At 37.3% G+C, this 12,708-nt stretch overlaps 1 protein-coding gene across 10 annotated transcripts in view; it reads right to left on the bottom strand.

The window, feature by feature from the left end:
* Positions 1-1,653: 1,653 nt before the first annotated feature.
* The window catches only part of LOC116433576 (cytotoxic granule associated RNA binding protein TIA1), a 715,860-nt gene continuing 704,805 nt past the window's right edge, over positions 1,654-12,708 (bottom strand). For all 10 annotated transcript variants that reach the window (XM_076374164.1, XM_031991797.2, XM_076374169.1 and 7 more), the window contains one exon: positions 1,654-9,035. In XM_076374164.1, the coding sequence (XP_076230279.1) occupies positions 8,994-9,035 (42 nt within the window). In that variant the 3' untranslated portion in view covers positions 1,654-8,993. The remainder of the gene's footprint in view (positions 9,036-12,708) is intronic.

The raw sequence follows: 12,708 nt of genomic DNA on the forward strand, positions 1-12,708 counted from the left end.
AAATTTTAATTGTTGCCTATTAACCGTGAAAGCGGTAATGTTACCTTCCCGAATATTCAGATTAACATTTGTAAACAAATGTAAATAGTATCACTTTGCAGGACGGTAAGATAGGTATGTATCGCCTACATATCTGCGAATGATTGAAGGAACTCTCAATATGAAATAATAGAATCCACTTAACATACGTTTTACTGCATTAATTACAGAATAAACAGTATCCAAATATATATTTCGTACTGACGAAATCGCATGATTAATTTCACTTTTATAAGAGAAATAAATGTAGTTTATACATATTTCTAATCCTACTTAATCAAATTTTATTTTATTTTTATAAACCGAAAAGTAATATATACGTTTCATATTGGGATTTACATCATCAGTTACACAGGATGTTCCATTTGTTTTCATTCAAAATATCTCCGATATTTTTGTGACACGAAAAATATCATTTTTGTCCAGGTGAAATCATTGTATATACGGCACTAAAAGCAATTTAAATACCCTCGATAACAGGTAAGAATAGTTTTTCAGACTTACGCCTCTTTAATTCCTCGTTATAAAGATCCTTAAAAAATGTATCGTTAAAACACGCGAAAATTAGTCAACGATGTAACGAAAATGATTACTTTCTTCTAGGCGAAGAAATATAATCAGTACATATTATAGTAAACTCTCGTAAGAAAAGTTGTATACTCTTCCGATTCTATCAAACTTCAATAATATCTTTAAAATTATTTTAACATCGCATTATCACAATTCACTTAAAATATTCACGACATTGAAAGCTTAAGAAAGTGCACAAGAGAGAACGTTTGTTAATATCGCATTCGTCTATCGCGGTTAAAGTAACTCCGTTCCGGATAATTTTCCGTATCATAATAAATAGAGGAGATAGTTTTATAGGTGGTCAAGGTACGCGAGATATTGCGTTAAAAGTCTCTTATCCGTCGCCCCTTTTACAGATTCTAACAGGGCTAGTGGATTCGTTCCGCTAAATCGCGCAATGATATGTTCACATCACGTTGTATACACGTAAGCGGCATATGCGTAATCGACCGAAAAAAAAAGAAAGTAGCATATTCTGGTTCCTTCATCACCGATGCCACCGAAGTCCCTCCATCTATCAATCGTTCGAGATCTCGCGAGAAAGCATATCGGAACTTAATTACTTTAGTCAGTCCACGGTGAAAGAAGCACGTACACGTCTCTAAATTGTATGTTTCATCAATGATTGTCGGTTTATCGTATTTGGTAGGTCTTCGCGAGGGAGAATCCTTCTGTGTAGAAAATCATTATTTATAGAGTGATTCGGTGGTTCGACGGAGTAGGACGCAGGTATGGCCATAAGAATATGATGACGAAAGGTATAGCTTTGCGGAACTGGCTGCTGACGGATCTGATCGGATTCGCGCTGTACGTGCGTGATCTGCAACCGTTAATTGCGAAAAATGAAAACTACAGATCAATACGGATATTTACGTTAAGTCTTTCGAGTTAGAGAGAGAAACTGTTGACATTTTCTTCTTGTGTAGTCTTTCTAGGATATTTTTTATTCATTTCTGTTTAATAATATACAAAATATTCATTGTTCCTTGAGCTAGTTGAAAACAAAGGGCACAAGAGTGCAGGACAAGTAGAAGACAACTATTTAAACTTAATAATGCAATACTTTTTATTTCAAATATCCATCATTCAAAGGAAATTGTATTTTAGAAATGTCATACACAGGAGTTCTAGTACATTAAAACAAGTATTTCTGATTCGAGAGCAGACGTTTAGCAGTATCAATCCGAGGATCACAACTTTCGAAAATTGCACGGCATAGGTGAGACAGCGTTCAATTAAATCCAGTCGTCAATATATCGTCTAAAAGCTAAGCTTACATCCCTTTATTCCTACGCCCATGGATGCAAGGGACACTAAATTGTAACATAATTGGTTAATAGCATCTCATATCCATTCCTATGGTGTAACGTCATAGCTTTAGGTGACTTTCGAAAAAGAGGAATGGTGATGAGCGTCAGCTGACGAGTATCAAAGACGAAACAGGCTTCGCTAGTCTTGAGCTACTCGCTGAACCCACGGAGTTTCGCGAAGTTACAAGGGGGACGCCGCGTCACGTGGGATTCGTGGCGCGACGGTAAAGAAAACGGGTGTCGATGATGTGTCGGCAAGAAGAAAAGCAAAGGGAGCGGGGGAAAAGGGCGAGTGAGGAACTGGGCCGTGGTAATACGGAAATGTCGTGATTCGATAACGGCGAGAACAGTCGGCGTGCCAGCGCTCGTCGAGGCTGAAAACGGCGCGACGATAAAAATCGCCTAAATGACGAAAATCGCGCTATCGTACACACGTTACAACGTCGTAGAAATTCGAGAGCCGCGACATTCGGAGGCACGGACGAAGAATAGAGGCAGCAGCAGCAGCCACAACTCGTTTCTTATATATTTACTTGTGTTTCTTTCTGCGAACGTGTTCCATATGGACGTGTGAGTACATGTGTGTGCGCGCGCGTGTGTGTGTACACGTGTTTTATGCTCTCATATGCGGTTTTTAGGGTGCTGCGATGTAACCTGCGGATATAGTTATTGCACTATTCATTTTTTTTGTTTCATGAACGTTTCTTTCTTCTCGTCGTATTCGCTAACCTAGTGATGGTCAAGCTAGACTAGATCCAACCTACGTCTAGAGCTGTTTGTTCTAAGTTTCCTCGTCGCCTACGTTTCTTTTCGTTACGCTGCCGCGTAACGGTGTGCTGCTCCGTTTAACTGTGTATTTACATAGGTGTATATGTGTAGGTTTGTGCAATGCGTGCACGTAACTCGTGTAACATGTGAGTGTACATTGTTGTTTCTGTTCTTTTGGGCGTGATTACGCACACGACTTAGGTACCATAAATGGATTTTACCATTTTGTTTGTTTTTCTTATTTGATGTATCACTCGCGTTCTCTAGCTCGCTCACTCTCGTTCTCTCTCTCTCTCTCTCTCTCTCTCTCTCTCTCTCTCTCTCTCGCTCTCTCTCTCTCTCTCTCTCTCTCTCTCTCTCTCTCGCTCTCTCCCGCTCTCTCTCTCTTGGTCTCTCTCTCTCTCTCTCTCTCTCTCTCTCTCTCTCTCTCTCTCTCGGTCTCTCTCTCTCTTTCTCTCGCATACATTCTAACCTCACGTTCACTTTTGCACACGCGCTCGCTCCCCTTTCGTGGCCGTTCGCTCGGCGATCATCCTTTCTCATTTTAACTAAGCTTTTTACACGTTCCTTCGCGGCGGCTCCAATTTTATCCGCTTCGTCATCGTTACTTTCCGAAACCCCGTATTTACCTCCTACTCGGTCAGGTTACATTAATTACCTATTTATCACTTTACACTACATTTTGGTTTTCCCTTTAATGCAGCGCCGTTTTCCCATTTGGCTAGCTCCATTCGGTTTATTACCTAGACAACGTACTTGAGGCTATGGTAAGGTTCCTAGACGCGTCTCGGTGTTCGAGACGCTTTCTTTTCGCTTTTTTTCCTCCTCTTTTTAAATACTTTTTACAAGACGAGGATCCCCGCGGTTTCTTTAAAAGAGCGGCGAGAGATCGCTCCGTTTCGCGCCGTTTTGAAAGTGGAATCGAGCCGAGAGGCGGATTTTTTGGAAATGGGGATTGATTATACGAGCAAAAGACGCGAGGGCTGGATCCGTGAAACACGTAATGTCGATTTCTCTTTGTTTCACCTTCGTTCCTTTTATTTTCTGGGCTAACCGTTGAATACGGCATACGTTTCGCGTATCCCAACCCTTGCCTCTCATTTACAAATGGCCCTTTTCCCGCTCCTCTCGCTCGTTCTATCTTTCAGAAAAATAACCTATACTTTTATTCCTTTTTTTTCACCTAACTAATAATGTACACGATATTTTGTTTCACTTATGTTTTCATATTGTTCCTTAACAGCTATTTCATCTCGCGTACATTTCTTTTTCATTTTATTCTTTTTTTTCGCTTACGACGATTTAAAATAACAGCTTTTCGTCGCTGTTTTGCACGTTGGTATATATTTTGCATTTATGTGTATGTATATGTTTTATTTATAATTCTTTCGTCTCTTCCTCGCGACTTGTAGCGTGTCCTGTTAGGCTGCACGTTAGTTTCACACGTTTTGTGCCGAGAAATCGAAATCGACTGTATTCCAGGTTGCCGGTAATTTAGCAACGAAATGGTTTCGCTATGTTCAGTGTTTTTTGTCTTTTCTTTTTTTATCCATTTACGTGATATATAATTGAATTTTCCGGTAATTCGTTGTATTCTTATGCTATTTTTTTTGTTTGACAAACGACACTTACGTTCCTCGTATTTATCAATTACAAAACAATTGACGGAAATACGGTTGAAATATATGTTGGTGTTGATCTTGGGCCACAATTCTTATGTTTTAGGTACACGGTGAAAAATTTCTTAATTCTTGTACAATCTCTCGATTCATTCATAGCGGGTTTTCGTCGATATATTGCCAGAAATGAACGTACTGCGGCGGACATAGAAAAATTGAAAATTAACAGTTGTGCACATTAATTAGTAATTTCTACCATCTAGTTTTGGAACATTTTTTAACTACGTACGGTGTGGATGTTATTTTGTTTATATGATTGTATTTAGAAAATCTAAGAAGTCAATTTTATATTAATTAATATTTTACATGGCAATAAGAAAACTATAAAACAATAAACTTATATGAACCATTATTTTTAATATTGTAGATATTAGGTAGTTAATAACTAGAGATAGAAAAAACAAATTAATATTTTTAAATATTTTAAATTAAAAAAATATAGCACAGAAATTAATTTAACTAAATCTGGGATACTAAGGAAAACTTTAGAAAGAGATGATAAAATGATAATTTGAAAAATTAAACATTTGTCTTGGTAATATAAATGAAGAAGCGATGAAAAATATAAATTGAAAAGAATTGGATAATAATGTACCAATGAAGTCAACAATTACAATTTATTGTGATCGACTGTGATGAAGAAGATGGATGAATAAACATTATATGATTCCAGTTGTAAACAGTAGCAACGTAGGGCATACCAAATGTTACTAATAAGATCTACGAAATATTAAGACGTTTGAAAATATAACGAACATAATCGTAAAAATATTTAACTAAATTTACTTTTGTCCACTTAGCCTCTTTATCATTTCATTATTTAAACCAGACCACATATTTATAGTTCTTTTTGTTCAAATTACTTTAGAACATGTGAACTTTAGTGTTCACGAACATTTTATTACCGTTGTAAACTGTAATTTCAGATTGAAAAATTACAAATATTTGGTTCGCATCGTATCAAACTTTCCTTTGTCCGCCGCTATGCGAAACGAGAACTTTAACTCAGAAATCGTAATTCATCTGCCATTGCACAAAGAGCTATTCGTGGAAAAACTTTAAAACGGTAACGCTTGAAAAGGTTGAAGATTCACGTTTCGGTGATCAGACATTAATAAAACCGAACGAACAAGTTTGAACGATGTATAATTAATGGAGAATAATCTACGTTCAACTCGAATTCTGTCGGGTTTATTTTACTGGGAAGACACTAAGGGATTATCGAATCACGCGTAGTCTCCGAATTTGTATACTTAAGCATTATGTTTCAGACACGGAAACGCTTCGCCCGTTTCTTTTCCATCGAATAGGACAATCATTAGTTTACGAAGAATTAATGGCACGAAACGTTTGTGGTCCGCAAGATGGACTGAAGGCACACCTTTTATATCCATGTCAACGTATTACGCATCGCATCGTTCGGAAAATTAGTAAATTTACTGATAACCTCTAAAACGCTAACGTTACCTCGAGCTTGTTTGATTACGTTATCCCTCCGTTATTCGATGCTATCTCGTTTCTATTCATTGCTACACGACGGCACACGAGCCGTTGCTGTATCGGTCTTTGATCATCAACGCTTTTGATTTGAAACTCTTGAGCGCTTTTGATTCATTTAAAGCACGATCCGTCTATCTTTTGATTAGTAACAAAGTTGTCTATCGCTTTTGTCTCTCCCCCATTCCCATTCTCTCTCCTGCTCCCCCCTCCCTTAACTGTTACCATTTAGTCCATTTCTCTCTTTCTCCCTCTCCGTTCCGTTCCCCTTATTTTTTCATTCCTCTTCGACTCGTTCGTCTAAATTCTACGGATTTTATTGTACCACGGCGATACTCATGGATTTTGTATCCGTCGATGTGCGCTCGTACGATGAGACAGTTTCATTATCGAAAGACACTGTACAAACACCAACACACAGTGCGATCGGCAAGGTATGATGGGTCGAACAGAGAAAACGCGGAAAGAATAACGTTTACGCGGTTCCGAGACGTGATTAAAACCGAAAGAAAGCAAGCGCGGAGCAAGAACAGGGGGAACACCACAGTCCAGATATATTAAACGGGCGAGCATGTCCTTGACTCGCCCACGTCGTCGCACACCTTAAACTGTCGTCGATCTCCCCATTCGTTTTGATTTTTTAATCGCGCGTCCTCTCTCTTCACACTACTCGGCAACAGTTTAATCACCGGATGACCCCGACGCAACGATTATTACACGGTGGCAACAATTCAAAGACTCGATCTGGAGGACAGGATACATATCCGCGAGGAAGGAACTCGATGCATCTAATCTAACTTTCGTGCTGTTTTGTGCATTGTGTCTATCTATGAATTGTATAATTTCTTTCTCGTCTTTCGCTTGTGTTATAATTTCTCATTTTATCGTTCATGTATACACGCACACGCACACTCACTCGCGTGTTCATCCCGTTACCTCGCACGTAGGTACGCGCGAGGTTTACCACACATGCTTATATGTTCGTTACTTACACTTGTTTCGACTTAGTTTCCATTTTGTTGTATTCATCGATAGATTTGGCCAAGTCGAAATTCGGGACGTCGGACAGACCGTAATGAATTTTCACTTTCTCTCTATCCCTCCCTCTGCTTTTCTCTCTTTCCCCCCATCCCGATGCCCCTTTTCTTGATCAAATCGTTCAACCGTCGCCATGTCCCTTCTCTTTCAAATCTATATACCGTTTCGTTGTTGCGAATTCGTAGCTCGTAAGCCGATCAGCCGTGAGCGAGTTACAGCAGAGAGACACGGGGGTAAACGGCTTGTTCGTCATCCTAAGCTTAATGATTTATTGCTTAAGCGTCTTAAAGTAGAGATTCTCTCTTTGGTTCTATGGTATGCATGGTATATAAAAATCTAGAGTACAAGTTAAAAACCACGGTAGACCCGATACGTTTTACTGGAGTCGACCGATCACCGGACACCCTATCCTGATCGGCGTTTCGGCTCTTTCTTTCGTCACTTTCGTCGTCTTCACTTTCTTTTCTTTTCTTTTCTCTCTCGTTTTCTTTTCCTTTTTTTTTGCCTTAACCGAGCGATCGACGCGCCGAGCATCGGTCGACACCCCTCGGCGCATGCGGCTGATCTTTTATAAAAATATCCAACTGTCTAACCGCCGCGTTAGAAGGATCAAATTCGAACAATAAAAATGGCTCTCGTCGTCTCATCCGCAAGGACTTCGGGTGCATGATTTGTCTTTTTGGCCTCGAGTTCGATAATAAATGTAACAACCGAAGGGTGGAAGTCCTCGCAGTGGCGGGAAAAATGGATTTAAGACACATGGATCTATCAGTCCCGTGGTTCACGATAGTCGAAGTGGTTGTACGAAAAGTGCATTTTCAACAGTTTCCCCTAGGAACGCGGAACTCTTCAACCTTGTTTCGTGGAGGTCTGCTTCCGCCCTTGCCACCGAATTTCGAATCGCCCTTGAGTAACGTTTTATTATAACATACCTACCTAACTAGCTAATTGTTGAATTTTTGTGTATTACTTCTTTTATTTTTTTTTGTCGTTTTGTTTTCTTAATAATGCTCTCGCTCTCTTTCTCTCGTACTCCTCGTACTCATCGATTTATACAACCGCGATCGCGCGTGCTTCCTCGGCGACCGTCATTCCTTAAGTGAGTGACGCGTTTCACCGCTCTTTTGCGTCTTTCGCTTGTTCATCTTTCTTTTCTCTTGTTCTTTAAAGCCGAAACTACAAAAATAATGAATCCGGGTTACGGGTCGGTATCCTAGCAGCGTTCCGTCGCTTCCCCCCTCAATCCTCGGGAGACGTCAGAAGTTTTCGACCGTCTCGATTTTAACGGCGGGAAGTGTGAATAACGAGCTTAGCTCCCACGCGTCGTCTCGATTCGTGTCTCCGCCCGCGCTGTAATCAGCCGTTAGCGAACGCCGCGACGCACAAAATATCGACTGTTTGCGCTACGAACGGTCTTCGATGATCACATGGTGGTCCACGTACCCCGGAATTCGTGTTTCATTACTGAAGCTTTTGTCACTACCGTGACGGCAACGCTATCTATTAATTCAAGCCGAGAGAGACACTACAGTTTATCCTACAGACTGGACGAGAGGATACCTCCGATTTGTTATGACGGTACCAGTTTCATTCATTCATTCATCCTTTCCCGTTTTCAAAGATTGCCGGTTACACTGGACGTGAGAATCTGCGGGGAGCGTGGAAGTATTCTCTTTTTCTTACTTTCTTTTTTTTTCTTCGTTTTCTTCGTCATTTTTTTTCTTTTAATCTTCTTTTTTATGTTGCTTTAAGAAACATTTATAGATAAGACCATTCGACTCTTTCCCTTTTCCATTTCTCTCATCCTCTTCCGTTTCCCTCGCCATCGTTTCGCTAAGTGGTCGTTAACTATTTTTGCTGATCAACTTACTCTCACTGTCTTATATTATGTTTCGTCAAGCCGCTACCGGCATGATTTTGGTTGCTTTTGCTGTCGCGGTGCCCTCGATGGTGATGAAAATATTTTGGTTGTTGTTGGTTGTTGTGGTGGTGGTGGTGGGGGTGGTGGTGGTGGTGGTGATAATGGTGGTGGTAGTAACTGTTGTTGCTGTAGAAGATGTTCCTGTTGGTGGGGTGTACTTGTTTACCATCACACTAGAAGGCTAGGCGTCAGCCAGTCCTCATCCGCTAGCTGGACCGCAACCAAGAACACACTTTACCATTTGAACACACAAACGCTGGTTAAGTCTTGGTCCGAATTTTAAGAAAATAATAGAAATATTCTGAACAACTCTCTCTTTCTCTCCCTTTCACACGATCATTCTTGCCTCTCCTTCTTTCTCTCTGTCTAGCTTTCTTTCTTCATTCTTTCGTTATCTTCCTCTCGTCTCTCATACGCACGCAATCTCTAGCTCTCTTTAGTTATAAAGCCATTTGATCTTCTCTTTTCTCTGACTTTCTCACTTTCTCTCTCACATATTCTCACACTATATCTTTCGTTCCATGTCTTCACATTCTATACACGAGGAGACTAATCGATCTGAATCTACCTTTACCGTGACTCAACCTCAATTGTTCCCGGAAGTTGTGAAAGTGTGAACAATTAACGGAGATATTATTTCACGAACTGTGTTTGTCTGGCCTTGACTAATGAGAACGCGCGAAGGAAAATTGTCAGTGTCATGTAAATATCTTATGAATCATGCGATCGTGGTGTTCAATCAGTTAACCTTTCTTGTGGATTTAAACGGTTAATGGCTCAGGGCAATCGAAACGGAAATACCGGCGACGGGGAAATCTACATAAAAAGATTCTCGTTCGTTCTTTCTGCGTTTGTTCCCTGCACATTTTTCTCTTCCGTTTAGTTGCATTTCGTACGGAATGATGGTACCCATTTTAAAAACACGCACTCCAACGACAATTCGCTGCTTCAATTCGAGGTTGAGCCAGGTCGTAGATGCAGTTTTCTTGATGTAAATAGATATTCGAAAGTAAGGATAAGCCAGACCGTGCGATGATAGGTGTAGCGATCACTGTGCCTGCGAACCGAAATATGTAAATAAAAGTAGTTCCCTGAATGACTTCGAGTATCTCTCCTGGTTGTTAATCATCAGTTTAAAAAATTGAAACGAAATCGAAATGACTTATTAAACGAAGTAGAAAGTATTTAATGAAAAATTAGGATCCCCTTTAAGACCGATTTAAAAAAAAATTTGTTCCACAGGATATATCATCCTAAAAATTAATTTTTTAATTCTCACAATGCGGTGTTAAATGGTATTTTCACTCAATTGATATCATTCGCATTCTAAGAATTAAAAAAGAAAAATAGCGCTGGTGTTCGTTAACGCTCGAGGCTTGTAATTATTTATTTGTAATATTTTCATTTTGGAAATATAAGTCATATGTTTCTCTTAATACAAATTATACCTTCAGCTTATATATTATTCATCCTTTTTATGTTTCTGTGTCATATAATTGATCCATTTACATTTTTCGTGGTCTATTTATATTTATCAAATGATTGTTGTATATTCGAATAGATTTTTTTCATACTGCAATGATTCGATGAAAATCCAGCGAGATACTCGATTTCAAACAAATCAAGTGCAATAAGCGTGTACTTCAGCCATGTTTGTATCACCGTCGAATATTTGTGCACATTGAACAACATGCAGACGAATATGGAGATGGTGATGGTGGTGAAGTTTTCATGCTTGTTACTTGTATGATTTGACTCTGGAGATTGCATTCAGCATGATTCGTCGATTGCTATTAATTATAAATGACATTTATAGATAGCAATGGTGCATGTAACCTCTCAAAATAAATAGGTTTTAATGAAAAGTAAACTGTGAAGTAAGATAACTCAAAGTAAAGTTGTAACTACGGAATTAGCAAAAGGATACTTCAAATGTTTTGGAAATATTTGTACTCCTAAGATTTGAGACGTAATTTGATTTATTGTAAGAGTTATGTTCCTAAGGATTAATTTAAATCATACTACAATAAATTATGTTTGTTTGTCCATTTTAATTGCATACGTATTTGAATAAGTAATGTGTATCAAACTCAAATAAAATTTTGAATTTTGAAGACGCAATGCATCTTTCTAATTAAATATCAACAAATGGAAGAATAAGGCCAGAAATATTACTTTTATGTTGTCTTGAATATTATTTTCTGTTCTTTAAAAATTAAAAAGGTATACACATTCTTTTACTAGGTGTTTTTTATGTAAAATGAAAATAAGTGACAAGCTTGGTGTGTATATATGCAAGGCAAAACGTCATAAGCCACATGATTTTTTATTTTGAGATTGTATTGAGGATTAAAACTTAACCGATTCGTTACCAGATTTTCCTTTTTTTTTAATATCTAGTATTTTACGAACTTTTTTAATATATATTTGTTCAAAAACAAATGTTACTTTGTAAATATTAATTAAGTAATTTAAATAAACACATATTTGTTAAAGAATGTGTATTATGACGCTTCTTCTTACAAACATACATACATGTGGAGTGTAATTATCATTATAGCAAGAAAAACCTTGAACTAATTATCTGCACGAAATTAATTGAAAATATGAAATGAATTTTTGTTTTGCAGTTTTCTAGAAAAATGATCAAATGTTTACGTAATGTTCAGAGTATAATAAAACGAGTGGATATTTCATTTTGATATTATATTTTACTCTTTTCACTTACGGAGGAATATAGGTATCTACAAATATGAGTATCACATTTTATTACTTTTGAAATGTAAATTAATTTTATTTGATTATTGATGCCAATAAGAAAAAGATGAAAAAAAATGTCTGATCCACAATAGATTTACCTGTATAACATCCACTCGTGATAATTATGATATGCTTACACAAACATGCTTACATTTGATTCAGTCAGTGTTTATGAGAAATCCCCTAAATTTACATGTATATGTTCATTATTCACATTAATAATGCATAATACATACAAAATATTTCTATAAACTTTTGTTGTATTGTAACCAATATTATAATTTTTATGGTTAATGTTTCCTTGAAACAGTGATATCATTGATAATTATTTTTGTTTTTTAATTATTTGTATATGTTTTGTTTATTTATTTTTTTAAACATTCAATAAAAATTTGAATAGTACATCCTCTTTACGATTAATGTCGTTGAATGTACTGGAGAATGAATAAGAGTTTATTGTGATCTATAGATTAAGGAATTCGAGCAATTGTGTTTAAAAAGGTATGTGACGCAATCGATATACAATGGTAACACTAAGTCGTGAATTTCTAAAAGAATTTGAATTGTGCGTGGGGAAATTGTACAGGGATCACTTTTATTTCACCTACGCACACAGTTCTCTCTGATTTATATGTCCAATTCACCAACCGAAGTTAATGTCCCTATTAGCCTTCTCAGTTCTTTTATCCGCCAATTATTTATGTTTTATTACATAAAGTTGTAAATAAATAATCACTGAAATAAAGCTGGCAAAGATTGGAATCAAATATGTTTCATCAATCGATTAATTACTGTAACTAAGTACAAAATTCATAAATAAATTATACAAAACTCTTTATCAAAATTTATGTTGTTAATTTAAATAACTAATAAAAAAATATCAATTATTCTTTTTATATTCCATCATTCTTCAAAATAATAAGCTTGAAACCTTTTTCAATCTGTAATTATACTTATACATAAAGAATTTGTATTCAACATTAAGTTATAATTTTCCTTTTGTGAGTTTCTGTGAACATTAAATAAAATTAGTAAACTTGGGGGACGTGTATTTACGAAAGCATTAATTTTGATAGCATTCACCAATGATCAAGCAGAAATAAAAAGCACACAATGAAGTGTT

This window comes from Nomia melanderi, chromosome 2 (genome assembly GCF_051020985.1).
Source record: "Nomia melanderi isolate GNS246 chromosome 2, iyNomMela1, whole genome shotgun sequence".
NCBI classification, from domain to species: domain Eukaryota; kingdom Metazoa; phylum Arthropoda; class Insecta; order Hymenoptera; family Halictidae; genus Nomia; species Nomia melanderi.